Genomic DNA, 16845 nt, shown 5'->3' with positions numbered 1-16845 from the left:
ACCTTTAAGATAATTTGAACACATGAGATTGCACTATCATGTTAAGCATGGACCCCTGCATTGAATACTGACATGTTATCTGCCAATTCAGACTGTCTATCTATCCAGCTGCTGAGATCAATCAGAGATTGTTCTTTCTTCATTGTGTTATTGGACCACTGCCAGAGTGTACCAAGCCCAACACTGAACTGCGAGCCTTTCATTCACAGAGTGCTTATCATTTCCCTGCCGATCAGGAATTTAGATAGTGCCTTATGTGGCCTCATTGATGTTGAGTTTATATGAATGCAATGAGGAAGTGAGTGGCAGTTATACAGCTTTGAAATATAGCTCTGTTCAGTATCGTTAATATCCTATAATCTTTTGGCTTTGTTGAGCCACTGTGACCTGCACAAATTTGTCCATCATAGATAAGAGTGGAAAAATGTAAAAAAAAATAAAGTGAAAATATGCTGTGCATTTGGTATGGTGTACATTGTCTTGATCAGCAGCACATCAAAATGGACACCATAAGTATTCAATGACAGTGAAGCAAAAAGATATAGAGCTCCCCCTGCTGACTGACTGCAGTACAGGTCATGAACCAGCTCTATCATATCAACATATGGAACAAATGTCAATATAATAATATATATAATTACATGTGAGATTTCAGTCAGTTTATCATGCTATTTCTTGTCTAAGAAATCGTTTATTTCCCCCTAAAAGTTTAGTGTTTACTTTTCATTGGGTTAGAAAAAACATTACTCCCAAATTAACTGAATAAACATCACTAATACCAACGCAAAAGTCAGTACACTTCCCGTAACCATATGTGTATACTTCATATCAATACATGAAATAGTTGTGTTGTATACTATTCCAGGTTGAGGGATGTTAAATTGTTTAATGTGTCTTCAATGCATGTGTTGGTTAGTGAAAAATTGTAAAATAAATCTTATTGGCAGTATCTATGGAAGACTATTTCTGCCAGTAACTGAGAAAAATAATAGATTTTTTTTCAAGGTAAGTCATAATAATGAGATACCAGCTCATAGTAATGAAGCACTAAGGCAGAGTTATTAAACACAAAGTCGTAATAATAAAATACTTAGTCATAGATATGAGATACTTTCTCATAATAATGAGATGCTTGATCATGAAATGAGATCCCATCTTTTTTTACTTTATTAGTGAAAATGGGCTTCCCCGGGTATCAGCTGAGTTGCTGGATATGCCAGAAACATAACAGTAGCTATCAAGGCAGTTGTCAATTTCACATACAGTCAATGGTGTGACCCCTACCCCATTTAAAATAATGATATAAAACAATATAAAGTCTAGTCTAGTCTAGTCTGGTAGTTTTGTTTGCTCGTGTGGGATCTGAAGATGCTGTATTAATTTCAGTTTGTTTCATAAATGGTTAAAAACTCCTTACAGTGGCTTTAATGTGAATAATGTATTATAATGTATAGCTTACTTTTTTAAATCTGGGGCTGATGACTTCAATCACCAAATGATATCATCCCTGGTTGTTCTTTTCCAATTGTTTATTTCAAAAATGCAAAAACAAGTGTATACAAAAACAAGTGTGTACAAAAGTGTGTATATTGTTGTGTACGGCTCAATGCAAAGGCTACTGTGGCTTTAAAGGGGTGTTGGTTGGCTGAGAGGTAACACATAGGTTTAATTTCGTCGCTCGGAGCATCTTCCTCTCCTTTTCTCCTCTCTTGTCCACATTGCCTTCAACACATTCTCCTTCGAGCTGTGCGTGGCAGCAGCAGCAGCAACACCCCACACCCGGAGCGATGGGAGGTACAGCGGCTGCTATCATCATTTTCATGTCGTGAGCTTCAGCATCATTTATTTCCGATAGCAGCAATCTAAATAACAGATTTCGGTATGTTTTCTCTCGTGACAGAGGCCGAGACGCGCCAAAAATTGCTGCGCAATGTGAAGAAAGAGGTGCGTTGCGTTTGATGTTTCTCTATGTCACGTATTCAAGTGTTTATCTTTACTGTCGCTGTAGGTTTAGACACTGTGTGTGTGTGTGTGTGTGTGTGTGTGTGTGTGTGTGTGTGTGTGTGTGTGTGTGTGTGTGTGTGTGTGTGTGTGTGTGTGTGTGTGTTTGCTTTCCTCGTTTTGAGCCACGACTACGCCACAGGCCTGTTTATATCATGAAATTGAACATATGTATCAGAGCTAAGATTTTATGCTGCACTGTTATTTACGCTGGGATTTTTCCTGCTGTTTTCCTGCTGTTGTCACACTGGCGTAATATGATATGACGATGGTGATGCTGATGATAGTGGGGGTAGTGGTGGTTTCACAATCTAGGAGGGAAAAATACACATTGACCAAGAAATGTATTTCATTGCTGATGCCTAAATCAACATCTCATTGAGTTCCCCTTCTTTTCTTGTCAAAAATCTTGATTTATCCGACACTCCTTAAACACACCATCTTATTTTCCAAAACTCACATCTGTGACCTTGGCATGTGTTTTTGTGTACTAATCAATCAGTGGTTGTGAAGAGTAACTCCAGGGATGACAATTACTGAACTGTGAACCATTTAATTTAATCTAAGCCAAAATCTGACCAGGCCTTTCACCACACAGCCCTCTAAACTGTTCAGTGATTCCCCTGGGAGAGAGGAGACGGGATGTTTTATTCAATGCTGAGAAAGCTGGGTACTTCCAGGCTTATCACAGCCATGCTCCCCCTCACCTGTGACTCATTGCCTCTCAAACACCCATGACTGTGTTGCCAGATTCTGCAGCAAGGAGGGGCTTAACTGTGATTTATAGATTTATAACACAGCATAATGGATTTTGTGCAATTTGCATTCTCACTTTAGGCTGATAGAAACATCGGTTTATTGCTATGTTTACTAATCTACTCGCACAGAATCAAGGAGAACAAACTATTTTGTGTTCATCAGACAGCTTTTCTGCAAATTAAAGATTCTGAACATGTTTACCTACAAAAGAAGTCCAATTAAATCCTGAAAAGGGCAAAAGATTTTCATCTCAGTGTGACAAAACAAAAGCTGTGTACTAATCTCTCATTTGGTAGACACGCAGGAAAAGACATCAGATTTAAATCAGTCAGTTTTACAAAATCAAAACAAAAATAACTTACATAGTGTGACATTTACAGAGATATAAGGATTAATGAATGCATTTGCTGAGTTGACAACAAGCAGTTTGTCTTTCAACAACATGTCAGGCTTTAAAATATAGATTTATTGAAGAGAATGACAAGAGGTGAAACCTTCTAATTATGGTTCAGATTCAAACAGAGTCTCTGCAGTCACGCTTCAGGGATTAATTGTTATCTTGTGCCCAGAAGTTACTTTGCCGTGCACAGGATAGAAATGCTGTGTGCATAAGGAATTGTCTCTTGCACACCAGATAATAACATATGAAGATAAAAGATAAAAATGATCACTCAACATGTCTTTAGGGGCACAGCAGGGATTGCCCGACCAAGAGGATCTCACTCATAGACACTGTGGCAGATTGGTGATACAGGGCCATTTGGTTTGATCCACAGTAGACTGAAAGCGAGGATAATTAAGCCTCTGATGATTTGATTGCAGATGTAAATTTTGGAAGTCTTCGGCCTCATGAAGATGAAAATCACTCAGCGTCACTTTCTCAGGGGCCCTGTTTTGAACAGGAGTGAGGAATTTAAAACTGAATTCATGTTTTTTTTTTCTAAATTTGAGCCAGCACACTGGAATTCTCTGAGGGATTTGAAATCGAAAGCGAATAACAAAAAACTTCCATAACACATCTTTATGCTCAGGAGTAAAAGTAAAAAACTGGAATTTAGAAATCATTAAGTAATACTTAATTTTTTTTGGCGCATTTGGAAATTTATAAATGATAACATTGTATTTTAGCACGAAAGAAATAGTTTTAAACAAAGATCTTACCATTACAGAAAAATAAAAAAACATTTTAGTAATCAGCAACAAACCTGCTAGTTTATGGCAGGGGTTGCATTTACCTGACACTTGGTGGTGGTCTAATGCGTTTGTTAGGCAGTGTTTGTCAATATCAGACAGAGGGTGTGTTTGTGTTATAGCTTTGAGGTTTCCAGGTAATATGTCATGGCTGTCGAAAATCAAATTCCTCATGACAAACGTCTATAAAATTGTAAAAAAAAGTTTATTTAAGGCCTGCCTTTTCCTCTTTATTCTAAAGCTTAGATTACAGAGGGGAAGTATACACTTGGGCCTGAAAGAGAGAATGATGTCATTTGTCTTACAGTGAAATATTGTGTCAATTCATATTATTTCCTTCGATGCTGTGTGCTTCTTTACTGATTCATGTCACTCGATAACCTTCCCCAATTTTTTCCTCACATGACTCTTTTTTGTCTCGTTATGTAAGCGTGTCAGATGGGTGTCATCTTGTCTTACTGTGCACCTTCTGTCTCTTAGGTGAAACAGATTATGGAGGAGGCTGTAACCAGAAAATTTGTGCATGCAGACAGCAGCCACATCATATCCTTCTGTGGTAAATGTTTTTTTTTTTACACCCAAACAAGAGATCAAAAGGCTCAATTCCAGTTACTTTAATATTTAAATTGAGTTAAAGCAGGGGACTAAAGGAGATGGGTACAAGAAGGGTCTAAAACAGGGGTAAGACGAGACAAAGTACAGAAGAGAGTGGAAAAACTTTAAGTGAATCTTAGAGAAAAATTATTATTTTTTCTTAATAATAGTTAATTTCTGAGTCTATTTCGGAGGATATGTACTATATTAGAGTAAATCACAGCCCTGGTTACATCAACATTTACATTCACTGCACAGACTGATGGTTGACATCAGTTTGTGTCACGCTCCCACCTCCTACGAGGTTATCCTCTCAGTGCAGAATGATCCTCCACAGTCTACTCAAACGATGTAAATCCAAATGATTTATCCTCATCATGCGATTAGTCATGTCTATTTATATAAAAACAAGGAGTGTGGATGTGTCTGCATTTCAGTAGACCTGCCTCCTTTAAAGGTGTTGATGCTAACCCAAAGTGAGGAGTGTGTGATTCACATCCTTCATATCCTAGCAACACTCGACAGTGTTCAGCAGATTGGAGTCTATTTCTGCTTTTGCCACCTGTGTTTCAGTTCACCTGTTACAAGTAATCAGGCTGTGTGTGCTTTCTTTAAGGGAGTTTACAATATGAAACGTGAAATTAAAACAAAACTCAGGAGCAAAATAGAAAGCAGCTAATTGATAGATTTGAAAAGTGGTATTGATCATATCCTGTGTCTTCCTGTGTAGCTGTAGTGGAAGCCTGCGTGCTTCATGGACTGAAGCGCCGTATAGCCGGCCTGCTGTGCAGTAACAAGGTCGCAGCACTTTTCATGAAGGCGGCAAAAAGCTTCTCACCTGCTGAGGAGTTGTGCCACAAGGTCCAGGAGCTTGAGCAGCTTATTGAAAACAGGTGAGACATCACCTCCTCTGTCAGAGAATCATTGCATGTGGTCTTTCTTTCTCAGTGCATCAAAATGCTTTGTTATTGTCCCATATGTGAGTAATTTACAGACAGCCTTCACAGATGTCTCATCAGTCTGGTTTCCCTTTTTTACAGCAAGCAGAATAATTCTTCTCTGAGTAATGATCGAAGTCGACAATCGAAGTTGACCAACCTGCCTCCTCAGGCACTGAGACACCTGTGGATCCGGACAGCGCTGATGGAGAAACTTCTGGATAAGATTGTCTTGTACTTGGTGGAGAACAGCAGGTTTGATACCTGATTTAAAACAACAAATGTTTTTTTGAAGTACTTGCCTGCATTGAGGATCTTTCTCGCCTTTCTATGTGTTGCTTTCTGCAGTGCCTTCTACGAGAAAGAGGCCATGCTGATGGACCCCGTGGATGGACCGATTCTTGCTTCTCTGTTGGGTATTGAAACCAGCTCTCAGTTTATACCACTATTTGACTAGAAATGTGGTAAATGTGAAACATTGACCTTTTCCTTGCAGTGGGCCCTTGTGCTTTGGAATACACCAAAGTTAAGACAGCTGACCATTTCTGGACTGATCCGTCTGCCGATGAGCTTGTACAGCGACATCGAATCCACAGCGGCCACTGTCGACAGGATTCCCCCTCCAGACGGCCCGCACTGGTAAGAGCCATTCATCCTCTGTTTTCAAGTCAAATATATACAACAAATGCTCTGTATGATACCATCTAAAGACTAACCAATGGGTCTTTTACCTGTTCCAGATCCAGAAGAGACAGTCAAGTGGTAGCATGGATGATCGTCCACTCATGTGGGTGAGGGATTACGTTGAATCCCTCCACCAAAACTCCAGAGCCACACTCCTGTTTGGAAAGAACAATGTCCTGGTGCAGCCGGTACTCAGTCTTTAACTTCATTTTCATCATAAAATGAGTTTACTGGGCTCCTTTTTATTAGCTTTGTGCATCTTATTTCAAATCAACAATCAGAAATCTTTACTACATGTGTGCAGAGAGACGACATGGAGGCCATACCGGGCTACCTCTCTCTACATCAAACTGCAGACCTCATGACTTTGAAATGGACGCCCAATCAGCTGATGAATGGCAACATTGGAGAGCTTGAATCTGAGAAAAGGTTAGAACACTATTTATTTGGGTTAGATGATTGTTTCTGAAATCTTTAACCATTGTTCACACTTTCTTATGTTTTCTTCAGCGTGTACTGGGATTATGCAATGACGATCCGTTTGGAGGAGATTGTGTATCTTCACTGTCATCAGCAAGGTACGGGAGACCGCTTGACTCGAACACAATGACTACGTGCCAGCAGCTCTTACAGTCAAGTGTGGTCAAACATCCTTGTGCCATCATTACAGACTCATGAAGTCAAACCTCACCTGTTCCTCATTTTTCTCTTGATACCAGATGATAAGTGATAGTTTTCTGCAGCGTTAACCCTGCATTAAAATCAGAAAATTCTGCTTCTTCTCAAGGAAAATGTTCTCCATTACCTGCAGACATTTTTAATCCCAAATATTTCTTATCCTGCATTATGAACTATTTTTCTGCACCATTTTATAACTTTAACCTAGTCTTGTGTCCTCTGTTTTGTTGAACTCCCACATTTTCACATCATAAATACATTTTTTTAAAGACGTCAGCTCCAAGAGTCCTTGAGTTTCTGCTGAGTGTACGGAGCTCTAGCTTTTATACTAGTAGCCTATGCACAGTCCAAATGTAGTTTAGTGAGACATTACTGGGGATAGACTTAGATTTTGTTTGTTCACTTGTCAGAAAATGTAAATGCAGACATAATTTTGAACATAATTTTTTGAGAGACCATTCCAGTGAACTGTAACATCCTAAAGCTTTGGCAGATTTACTTATGGTTTACTGTGCTAATCTTTTCAGTGAACAGTGGTGGTACAGTAGTTTTGGTGAGCCAGGATGGGATCCAGAGACCTCCTCTTCATTTCCCCAAAGGAGGTCACCTCCTGCAGTTCCTCACCTGCCTGGAGACCGGCCTGCTGCCTCACGGACAGCTGGACCCTCCGCTGTGGAACCAGAGAGGAAAGGTTGGCATAACAGAAAGATAATGAACATTGTTTTGAGCTCTTCTGTATCAGAGTTACAATAGATCTTTGGGTTCCCTTTCTGTTTGCAGGGAAAGGTTTTCCCCAAGCTGCGAAAAAGGAGCCAGCATGGCTCCTGTGACTCTGTATCAGATAAGGAGGATGATGAAGCGACCGATTATGTGTTTCGGATCCTCTTTCCTGGCAATCAGATGGAGTTCAGTACGTGCCTTTAATCTTGCTGTAATTCCTCTCTGAGCTGATCAAATAAAGCATCATTACAGATTACATCTGTGATTAACTCTTTTCTTAATTCTGATTTATAGTTTCAGTTTAGATAAATCTGTTTTCCCTTAGCACGTTTTTATTATACATCCTTCCAATTAATTTTCTGTCTTGTGTGTGAATTCCTTTATTTTAGCCATGTCAAGAGTCACTTTGTTTTATCAGATATGCACCTTTATGTGTAGATCTGTTATATTTCTTATAGTTTTACCGTCTTATGACGGTGATTTTTGTGGAGATTTGGATACAAGCATTAATTCTTCTTCTCTCAGTGGCTCTGGATCTGATGGATCAGGGTGTAAACTTGTGGCAGCCGACACCCAGAAAGTCTTCTTGCTCCTCCTGCTCACAGAACGGCTCCTCTGATGTCTCCCTGCCTAATGGCTGTAACCAGGAAAGGTGGTTATTTCTCAGAGCCATGCATCAATATCTTAAAATGAATGAATTCATGTGGCTAATTAAGCATTTTTCTTCTTCCAGGGCTCCCTTAAAGCTCCTCTGTGACACGATGAAGTACCAGATTATCTCCCGGGCTTTCTACGGATGTGAGTTCCTGAAAAAAAATTGAGTTTAAGGTAGTTTGGTTGAAGTTTTTTTGGTTAATATATAAGCTTTTATTAATCTTCTCTAGGGCTTGCATACTGCCGTCACCTGTCCACAGTCCGTACCCACCTTTCTGCGCTGGTCAACACCACTATAGTCGACCCCGCTGTGCCCTGCACGGCTCGAGACGGCCTCTCTGTGGAAGTCTGGTCCAGGTTCCTGAAAGATAGCTCTGTAAGATCCACACCAGGCTTATGCATTTATTTCATTACAGTGCCTTTTAAGTGCCCTGTTACTGAAATGACTGGATCTCGTTCAGGCCTTTGAAGAAAAGGAGATTCATCGCCTCGTGTATTTTGGCGGTGTGGCTCCTTCACTCCGTAAAGAGGTCTGGCCCTTCCTGTTGGGACACTACCAGTTCACCATGACTGAGAAATCCAGGCTAGAGGTATTAAAATATCCCACCTGAATGTGTTTTTTAGATTGTAAGATATGCATGTACATATACTAGTTTCTTTACCCGATCTTATTCCCTTTTATTTGCTTTTAACTGTTTTTAGTATGTTTTCTTTTATGTGTCTGTTTTTCTAATCTGTTTTTATCATTTTATATTTTTATCTACCTGTACAGCACTTTGTTTACAGCTTTGGTTGTTTTTAAAAGTGCTTTATAAATAAAGTTGGTATGGAAAAGTATGGTAGGATGTTTTCTTGTGTTTCAGATCGATGAGCGCATGCGAACTATGTACGAGCAGAAGATGAAGGACTGGAAGGGTTGTGAGGCCATCGTCCGGCAGAGGGAGAGGGAGAAACATGCTGAAGCTCTTGCGAGATGTTCGTCTGGAGCCAGCGTGGAGAGAGGGCCGGTGCAGCGAGACTCCACCATCAGTACAGATGCAAGTTTGTTTTCTGTAGCCGGCAGTGCAATGCTGTACAAAACATTTATCAGGACAGAAAAATATTACAGAAAACTGTTCATGATTCCAGGAGAAACTTCCTTGTTAACAGTTGTTTTTGTGTCTTGTGTGAATTTTTATTCTTCTACAGTCGTCTCTAAGCAGCAGCTCAGACCCACAGAACGCCAACTCACAGAGTGAATCCAGCAGCAGCGCACAGGTAGAAATGAATACCTGTTGTGTTACATCTTTAAAAGTCACATCTCATATTTAAATGTCCAGTCACTAAACGATTAAAAAGAAAAAGTAAACTATTATTTGTCAGAAGAATAAGATTAAGAATTTAAAACTTTTGAACATCATTTACCAAAACACATTAAATCTGTAACCTTGTGATTAGAAAAGAGATCACTCTTAGGTTAAACAATCTGTAACCTTACATGATACACAAAAACCTGCACAATTTCCCACAACTGCTGTTTAGATATTTATTTGACTTAACACTTTGGCCTGTAGATGGCACGAGGGGTAAAGCCAAAGGGTGTTATTTTCCCGGCTAATTACACACTGTGACAAGGACCCATACAAAGACCCAGACGCATGACTTAAAAGTTGAAACATAAAAAACTTTTGATATGAGTTAAAAATCAAGATAAAGGAAAAAGTACCAAAACAAGTCAAAGCAACGCTCAAAAAAACATGGCTGTGTCCCATATCTCATACATCTGCACTTACACTATTTTGAGTGCATATATCTATTCACACTGACAGATGGGGTATGTAGTGCACTTTGATTTCTCAGATGGCGCACTTAAAATGGTCAGAAAGTTTAGTGGGAATCGCTGCACGCTTCTCACCCTCATTGGTCACCATGGGGCACAGGTGGAAACAACAAGGGCAGGGACAACTATCACAAAGGCAGGAAGTGAAGTTTATAAAATGAGAGGAGAGACACTGCTACAAAATAAAATGGGGCGAGACTGAATGTAGAAATGCAACTTTAACTTAAATATAATACATAATATAACCTTTATTTAACCAGGTTAAAGACCCATTGAGGTCGAGACCTCTTTCACAAGGGTGACCTGGCCAAGGGAGGCAGAAGCACATGTCACAGTAGACAAAACAAACAGAGTACAGCAGCAAACATTAAAATACAAGCAGTAAAATGCAGGAGTTGTTTTTAAGAAACAATTTAAGAACACATGCACTGTTTGATGGATTCATGTTGTTGGTTTCTGAAGGTAGAGCGGAAGGCTTCCAAAGAAACAAATTCAGACAGTTTCAGTTCAGTTCAGAGGGCATTCCAAGTAGAGGGGGCAGAGTTACTAAAATCTTTTTTTCATGTTTCAGTTCAAACACAAGGAACAGAGAGATACATAATGTCATTTGAACATAGAGCATACTGGCTTCCATTTCTCCTAAGAAAAGTGCTTAAATAGCATGGACCCAGGCCTAGAAGAGCTTTATAAACCAGAGTCATCCAGTGGGTATATCGCAGTATATCCAGAGAGGCCATGCCAGCTTTAGAATACAGTTCGCAGTGCTGGGTGAGGCGACTACAACCTGTGATAAACCTCAGATCACAGTGGTAGAGAGGAGTCAAGGACTGAAGGCAGGTGGTTGAAGCAGACATATACACGACTTCACCATAATCAAGAAGAGGCAAAAAAGTAGCCGACACCAAAAGCTTCCTAACTCTGAGAGAGAAACACGACCTGTTCCTATAGAAGAAACTGTGCTTTGCTCTTAGTTTCGAAAGTAGATTTTTGACATGCACTTTATCAGAAGGATCCCCATCAATAGTTAATCCAAGGTACTTACAACTGGTGACAAGCTCTAGAGTTTTACCTTGGAAAGTTCTAATTGAGGGGATTTCCTCCAGAGGAAAAGATGCCTTTGAAAAAAAGCAGTCTATGAAGAGACATAACATGTTTTTGGCCAAAATGTACAAATCAGTCATAAAACAAATTCAGAAATGAAGTAATGCTACTTAAAACCACAACAGACTGGTGTTTGTGATGATATCTCAGCTACTCACCAGAAGTGGTGAATCCTCTTTGACGAACATTATAACATCTTGTGGAGTGAACCACATTGATTATCTTTCTATGATGGCGTCTGTCGGTGGTTGGGGTATATTTGGCAGCAAGTGAACATTTTGTCCTTGGAGTTGTGTTGAAAACAGAAAAAATAGGCACATTAAATCCTATGAGGACTTTAAGGACCTGCTGCTAGTGTCTTGTGCCTAGCTTTCACAGCACACTCCTACAGCACAGGTCTAATTGGAGATCTTCATCCTGAGAGAGTGTCGACGCAGTATCCAACAAATAATCTTTAAGCTATGGCTGATTGGTGTATGTCTGTTCAAAATTTTCTTGTGATGATGTGCCCTGTGATCTAAAATGTTCCTCCCTGGAAGCATCTCTCAAATGTCTGATTTATGAGGGATTTTAATTAAAGATGCCAAAAAGCTTGCTGTAATTTAGAGACTTCAAAGAGAATTTTTTAAAAATTATTACATTATGGAATCCAAGCGTGGAAATCTGTTTGGTTGGAATTCACAAACTTACTCATGAGTATCTAGAGGATAGTGGTATTGTTGGGCAGAACTGTCATCTCTTAGCATCTGATAGTTTCATAATGTGACACTGTGTTATATGTGACCAGGTCTTTGGATCAGTGGAGACCGTGGATCAGATTGAGACCGAACCCAAGTCTGAGGAAGGAGAGGTTCAGCACAGCAGTCCAGTGAAAGAAGGAGCAAGTGGAACTGCAGACGCCTCCTGCAACCTTCCCCTCCCTGGTCCATCAGATCAGCATTCAGGTCCAGAAAACAAACCCGTCATAACAGAATCAGCTGATGCACCTGCAACATCTCTGGAGCCAGAGGAAGCGTCGGAAGTCCTAAATGAAAACACGGCAGCAGCATCAGAGCCGTCAGGAGAGGATGTAAATGAAAAAGACAAAGTTTTAGAAACAAAGGTGGAGACAATTCCAAAAAGTGAAGCAGTAAAAGACTCAGCAGAGGTGTCTGAATCAAAGGAAAAACCTCAGTCAGAGGGAAAAGATTCAAGTGAAACCAATGAAGAGTCTAAAGATTTAAAAGCAGTGGACACAAATATGAATTTAAGATGTGCGCCAGAGACCACAAATGTCCTAAAGCTGGAAACAGAGATTCATAACGAATATTTTCAGGCGCCTCTACTTGGACAAACCTTAATTTTACAAGCACAAAATAAGAAAGATCAAAAAGTGGAGTCATGTGTGGCAGATACAGCAGAAGAGACAAATTCAGGAAGCAAATCTGAGGCAGAGATGCTGGAAAAACCTGAAACAACATCTGAAAAATCACAAATTTCTGAGTCAGAGAGGAAGAGTGCTGAGGAAACTTTATGTGATGTATTCGAAACAAAAAGAGCCTCTGATTCTCCATTCGAGAAACCTGATTCCAGTTCACCCGTCAGACAAGTCCTGAATGCTCTCCAGTCAGCGTCGCTTTCATTATCTCACTCCCGGCAGTCCCCAGACACAGCCGACTCAGACGACTCACCTTCTGCCCTGGAGATGGAGGATATTCCTGCAGGGATCACATGCGTAAACTCTGAGGAGATTAAACCCAGACTTCTGACGGGACTTGCTGCCCCTCCTGTCTCCCTGGCACAGAGAGAGAAAATGGCATCAGTAGATTTTGTCCTGGACCATCAGCTGGACACGAGTCCTGAGGGCACAGACCTGGGTCTGTCTGAAGAGGAGCCAGAGATGGAGAATGTGCTCGTTGAGTCGGAGTCTGCTGAGACAGGGGGAGACACAAAACAAGATGAATCCTCAGAGGAACAGACATATTCTGTGAGTATGCCTCATGAAAAACACCTGTACATTTTATATTTTTTTACTGCAAAGCTAGTTCTAATGAACACACCTTCGTTTTTACAGCAAGAAACTCTGGACATGTATTTGATTAACCTACACCGTATTGACAAAGACGTGAGACGCTGCGACAGAGCATACTGGTACTTCACTCCTGAAAACCTGGATAAGCTGCGGAACATCATGTGCAGGTAACAAGCTAATCATTCAAATATCACTGAGGTATCATTTGGTTACTATTCTGGACCTGAAACACCTTTAAAGCACTGTGTCCAAGCTGTATGCAGCAAATCACCACTAGATGGGGCTACAGCTTTGGTTACTGTCTACTTCTATAACATTATGATGCTTTACTACTCGACTGTAAAGGAGCACAGCTGATAGCATGGAGATGAACCTGCAGAAGCAAGAGCTGCAAGCCCTGCTAAGTTTAGTCACACTTGACAAACCAGTTGACATTTTTTAGCTAGATTCTGTGATCCAGATTTATCCATGCTAGAGGTACAGTGTCCAAAGGACTCAACCAAATAACATGATAAACTGTGTTGTCTCTGTAGTTATGTGTGGCAGCATCTCGACACAGGGTACGTCCAGGGCATGTGTGACATTCTCGCTCCCTTGCTGGTCATTCTGGACGATGGTCAGTGAAAGTTTCATTCATACTTTAAACTTCCTTAATGCTCACATTTAAGAAAACGTTTCAGGCTTTGAACATTATGTTTTACCTGCTTCACAGAGGTGATGGCTTTTAGCTGCTTCACTGAACTGATGAAGAGGATGAACCAGAACTTTCCTCATGGAGGGGCCATGGACTCTCACTTTGCTAATATGCGATCTCTAATACAGGTTTGTACATAAAGTTTCGTACATCTGCAAGTTATATTGACCTCCGCCAAGGAGGTTGTGTTTTTGGGAGAGTTTGTCTGTGAACAACATAACTCAAAAAGTAACAAACAGATCTTGGTGAAATTTTCAGGAAATGTTCAAAATGGGATAAGGAAGAAGTGATTGAAATTTGGAGGTGATTAAGATCACTGTCTGGATCCTAGAATGTTAGAGCCGGTTTCACCATATGTGTTTATAACTCCACCATAAATGGTCGGATTGCTTTGCAAAACAATACAAGACAAGGTCACCATAATTTCTGACAGATGTAAAAGTACGATCCAGATCCTGGCAATATTCTGGATACTGAGATCGAGAATATGAAATATGAGCTAGGTCATCATCATTTTCAACACTGTCAGGTAACAAATTATCGTACAAACCTGCAACTAACACCAAACTGTAGCAGACAGTCTGCTGAAAGGGAGTATAACATTAAAGTAGGACTAAAGTGTTGCGTGACAATCACAATACGCTTGGCGGAGGTCTAAGCTCTCTAAGTGCTTTTCTAGTTTAATGATGAGATTGTGTGTTTGTATGTATAGATCCTGGACTCTGAGCTGTTCGAGCTGATGCAGCAGAACGGAGACTACACTCACTTCTACTTCTGCTATCGCTGGTTTCTACTGGACTTCAAAAGAGGTGCAGACGCCATCATTAAACATGCAGTCAATATAAAACAGCACTGAATATATTTTAATATCCTCCTGGGTGTCTTTTTCTGCACAGAAATGGTGTACGATGATGTCTTCTCTGTGTGGGAAACAATCTGGGCGGCCAAGTACACGTCCTCAGAGCACTTTGTCCTTTTCATCGCTCTGGCTCTGGTGGAGATGTATCGAGACATCATCCTGGAAAACAACATGGACTTCACTGACATTATCAAGTTCTTCAATGGTGAGATGAAAAATATGTTTGCTAAATGCTATCGTGCCAATACTTTAGATGAAAAACAGAGATTTTTCTGTTTGTCATATTGTTTTTTTTTTTCAGAAATGGCAGAGCGACACAACGTCCCACAGATGCTCCTGATGGCTCGAGAGCTGGTCCACAAAGTGCAGACGCTCATAGAAAACAAGTGATGTAGGAGGCTGCTGCTTTCATGTTTCTCTGTGCTAATTTGTTTCTCAGTGATGACTCAAACACATACTAGGAACATTTCAGGACAGAGAAACGTTTAGTGGAGAGCAATGCAAAGAAAAATGACCATTAAAGCTGCTCATTTCTCAAAGATAGGTGTTGACAACCTTTTCTAATTGCCCCTGTCAGCGTGCAGGAGATGCAACTATTACCAGTGATTTATTTTGAAAGTGTTGTTGTTCACCCAGTGAATGTACCCTTGTTGAAACTGCTTCAGGATGTGGTTTTATTTTGCCTTAAATTTAGCTCAATTTCAGGGATATGGCGACTAACTCTCCCTGTATTGTTACATACTGTATATTACAAGTCCTATTTTACCCATCACACATCTTGTGAAACACTTGAATATATTTTCAATATTGTTATTATTTTGCGGAAATTGTAGCTACACTGATTGACCATCTTGTGATGCAATGGGGTACATTTTCAGTCACGGTATCAGGCACTGTTGGATAATTTGGTCATGCAAATGTCAGAGGTTTGATACAAATCAGGGTTTGTTAAATCAAAGTAGCATGCGTGGTTTGTTTCTCACTGGCCATTTTGGGGAGCTTGCAGGAAAACCCGGACTGATCATGTGACACCTCTGCACAAACTGTGCATAAGCGCACATAGTTTGCATAAAAAGAGTGACGCCTTTTCGACGTGGGTACTAACTCTGTGTGCTCCTTCTTTCTCTGACCTCCACTATGCATCGTTGAAGGTGTGATTCAGCCCATGTTTTTCTCACTGGTCTGGCTTTTATTTCTGTGCTTCTCTGGAATCAGCAAAGGGTTAATGTTGACACTAGTTGTTCTTAAAGTGAACAATAGTGCAGGATTCAGCTGTTAAATTTAAGCGATGATGGTAAAGGCAGCATACTTCCTCCAGAGTCTGCACTATCCTTCATGTCTTCTCCGAGAAGCCTGTTCTTACCCAACACAGTGGTGACTAATTGAACTGTATTTGTTCTCTAATCAGATATTAAAATGATATATGTCTTTTGATATTATTAATTAAAAGTGAGATAGTTTGGTGTTAAATGTCCAATATTATCCACAAAAAGTCTGTGCATCTGATCTCTGTGGGAAACAAAATATCAGATTTACAACCTCAATCCAAACTATCCACAGGGCTATAAACCAGCATCAGAACATTTCTATTATAACTCTGCAGACTCTCAGTGAAATGAAACCCCTAACACTCATATTTGCTTCACTGTGTTTTGATCTCACTGCTGCTGTGTCTCCTTCTGACCTTTGAAAAATGCCTGAGTAGTGCCGTTTGTGTATTTCTGTGTTGTCAGATTTTCTGTGTCAAAAAGAAATGGACTTACTGTATATCTAAGCTGGTATATATTAATTATTAAATGCAATACGATGTCTGTATTGATCAAATTATATTGAAGAGAGTAAAAGAATATATGTATATGCCATTGAAAATAAATATATTTTTATTTTTTTTCCTGTCTTCTCAAAATGTCACTTGGTATATTTAATTTATTGCGTATTAAAAATATTATATTTTGCATTCCATGTGTCTTGTGTGTGATTCCAGACTTGAAATACAGTAGAGGTCAAGATCGATGTTTGGAGTTTTTTTCAAAAATTCCTCATCTGAACAGATCCTACTTTTATTTTGGAAAATATCTCACAACAAAATTGAAGTCACGGTTTGGTACAAGCCAGTCAATAAGTCTCACTTTGGTTTTCTGG

At 40.0% G+C, this 16845-nt stretch overlaps 1 protein-coding gene across 2 annotated transcripts; it reads left to right on the top strand.

Annotated features, from left to right (window-relative positions):
• The first annotated feature begins 1645 nt into the window (after positions 1 to 1645).
• sgsm1b (small G protein signaling modulator 1b) lies at positions 1646 to 16660 on the top strand. Of its 2 annotated transcripts, XM_074690471.1 has the most exons (25): positions 1646 to 1794; positions 1901 to 1944; positions 4432 to 4507; positions 5276 to 5438; positions 5586 to 5738; positions 5832 to 5899; positions 5980 to 6122; positions 6224 to 6355; positions 6472 to 6596; positions 6678 to 6745; positions 7373 to 7536; positions 7626 to 7755; positions 8091 to 8217; positions 8299 to 8363; positions 8450 to 8595; positions 8681 to 8809; positions 9083 to 9256; positions 9408 to 9476; positions 11927 to 13105; positions 13193 to 13317; positions 13684 to 13766; positions 13863 to 13972; positions 14557 to 14653; positions 14741 to 14908; positions 15005 to 16660. In XM_074690471.1, the coding sequence occupies exons 1-25, from the start codon at positions 1788 to 1790 to the stop codon at positions 15091 to 15093; spliced, it is 3834 nt and encodes a 1277-aa protein (XP_074546572.1). In that variant the 5' UTR covers positions 1646 to 1787; the 3' UTR covers positions 15094 to 16660. The 2 variants fall into 2 exon arrangements, with proteins under 2 accessions (XP_074546572.1, XP_074546571.1); XM_074690470.1 differs by lacking the exon at positions 1646 to 1794 and having other exon boundaries at positions 1882 to 1944.
• The last annotated feature ends 185 nt before the right edge of the window (positions 16661 to 16845 follow it).

The sequence above is a fragment of the Halichoeres trimaculatus genome, unplaced genomic scaffold (assembly GCF_033239565.1).
Source record: "Halichoeres trimaculatus isolate MK-OKI-2021-1 unplaced genomic scaffold, fHalTri1.1 fHalTri1_scaffold_16, whole genome shotgun sequence".
Classification (NCBI taxonomy): domain Eukaryota; kingdom Metazoa; phylum Chordata; class Actinopteri; order Labriformes; family Labridae; genus Halichoeres; species Halichoeres trimaculatus.
This window is presented reverse-complemented; position numbering and strand designations above follow the sequence as displayed.

Bases quoted from the DNA above. Each gene is read 5' to 3' on its own strand.
- sgsm1b (XM_074690470.1), top strand. From the start codon at position 1,882: ATGTTTTCTCTCGTGACAGAGGCCGAGACGCGCCAAAAATTGCTGCGC. The intron at 6,356-6,471 runs GTACTCAGTCTT...ACATGTGTGCAG, and splicing joins ACAATGTCCTGGTGCAGCCG to AGAGACGACATGGAGGCCAT. The intron at 14,654-14,740 runs GTGCAGACGCCA...TTTTCTGCACAG, and splicing joins TCTACTGGACTTCAAAAGAG to AAATGGTGTACGATGATGTC.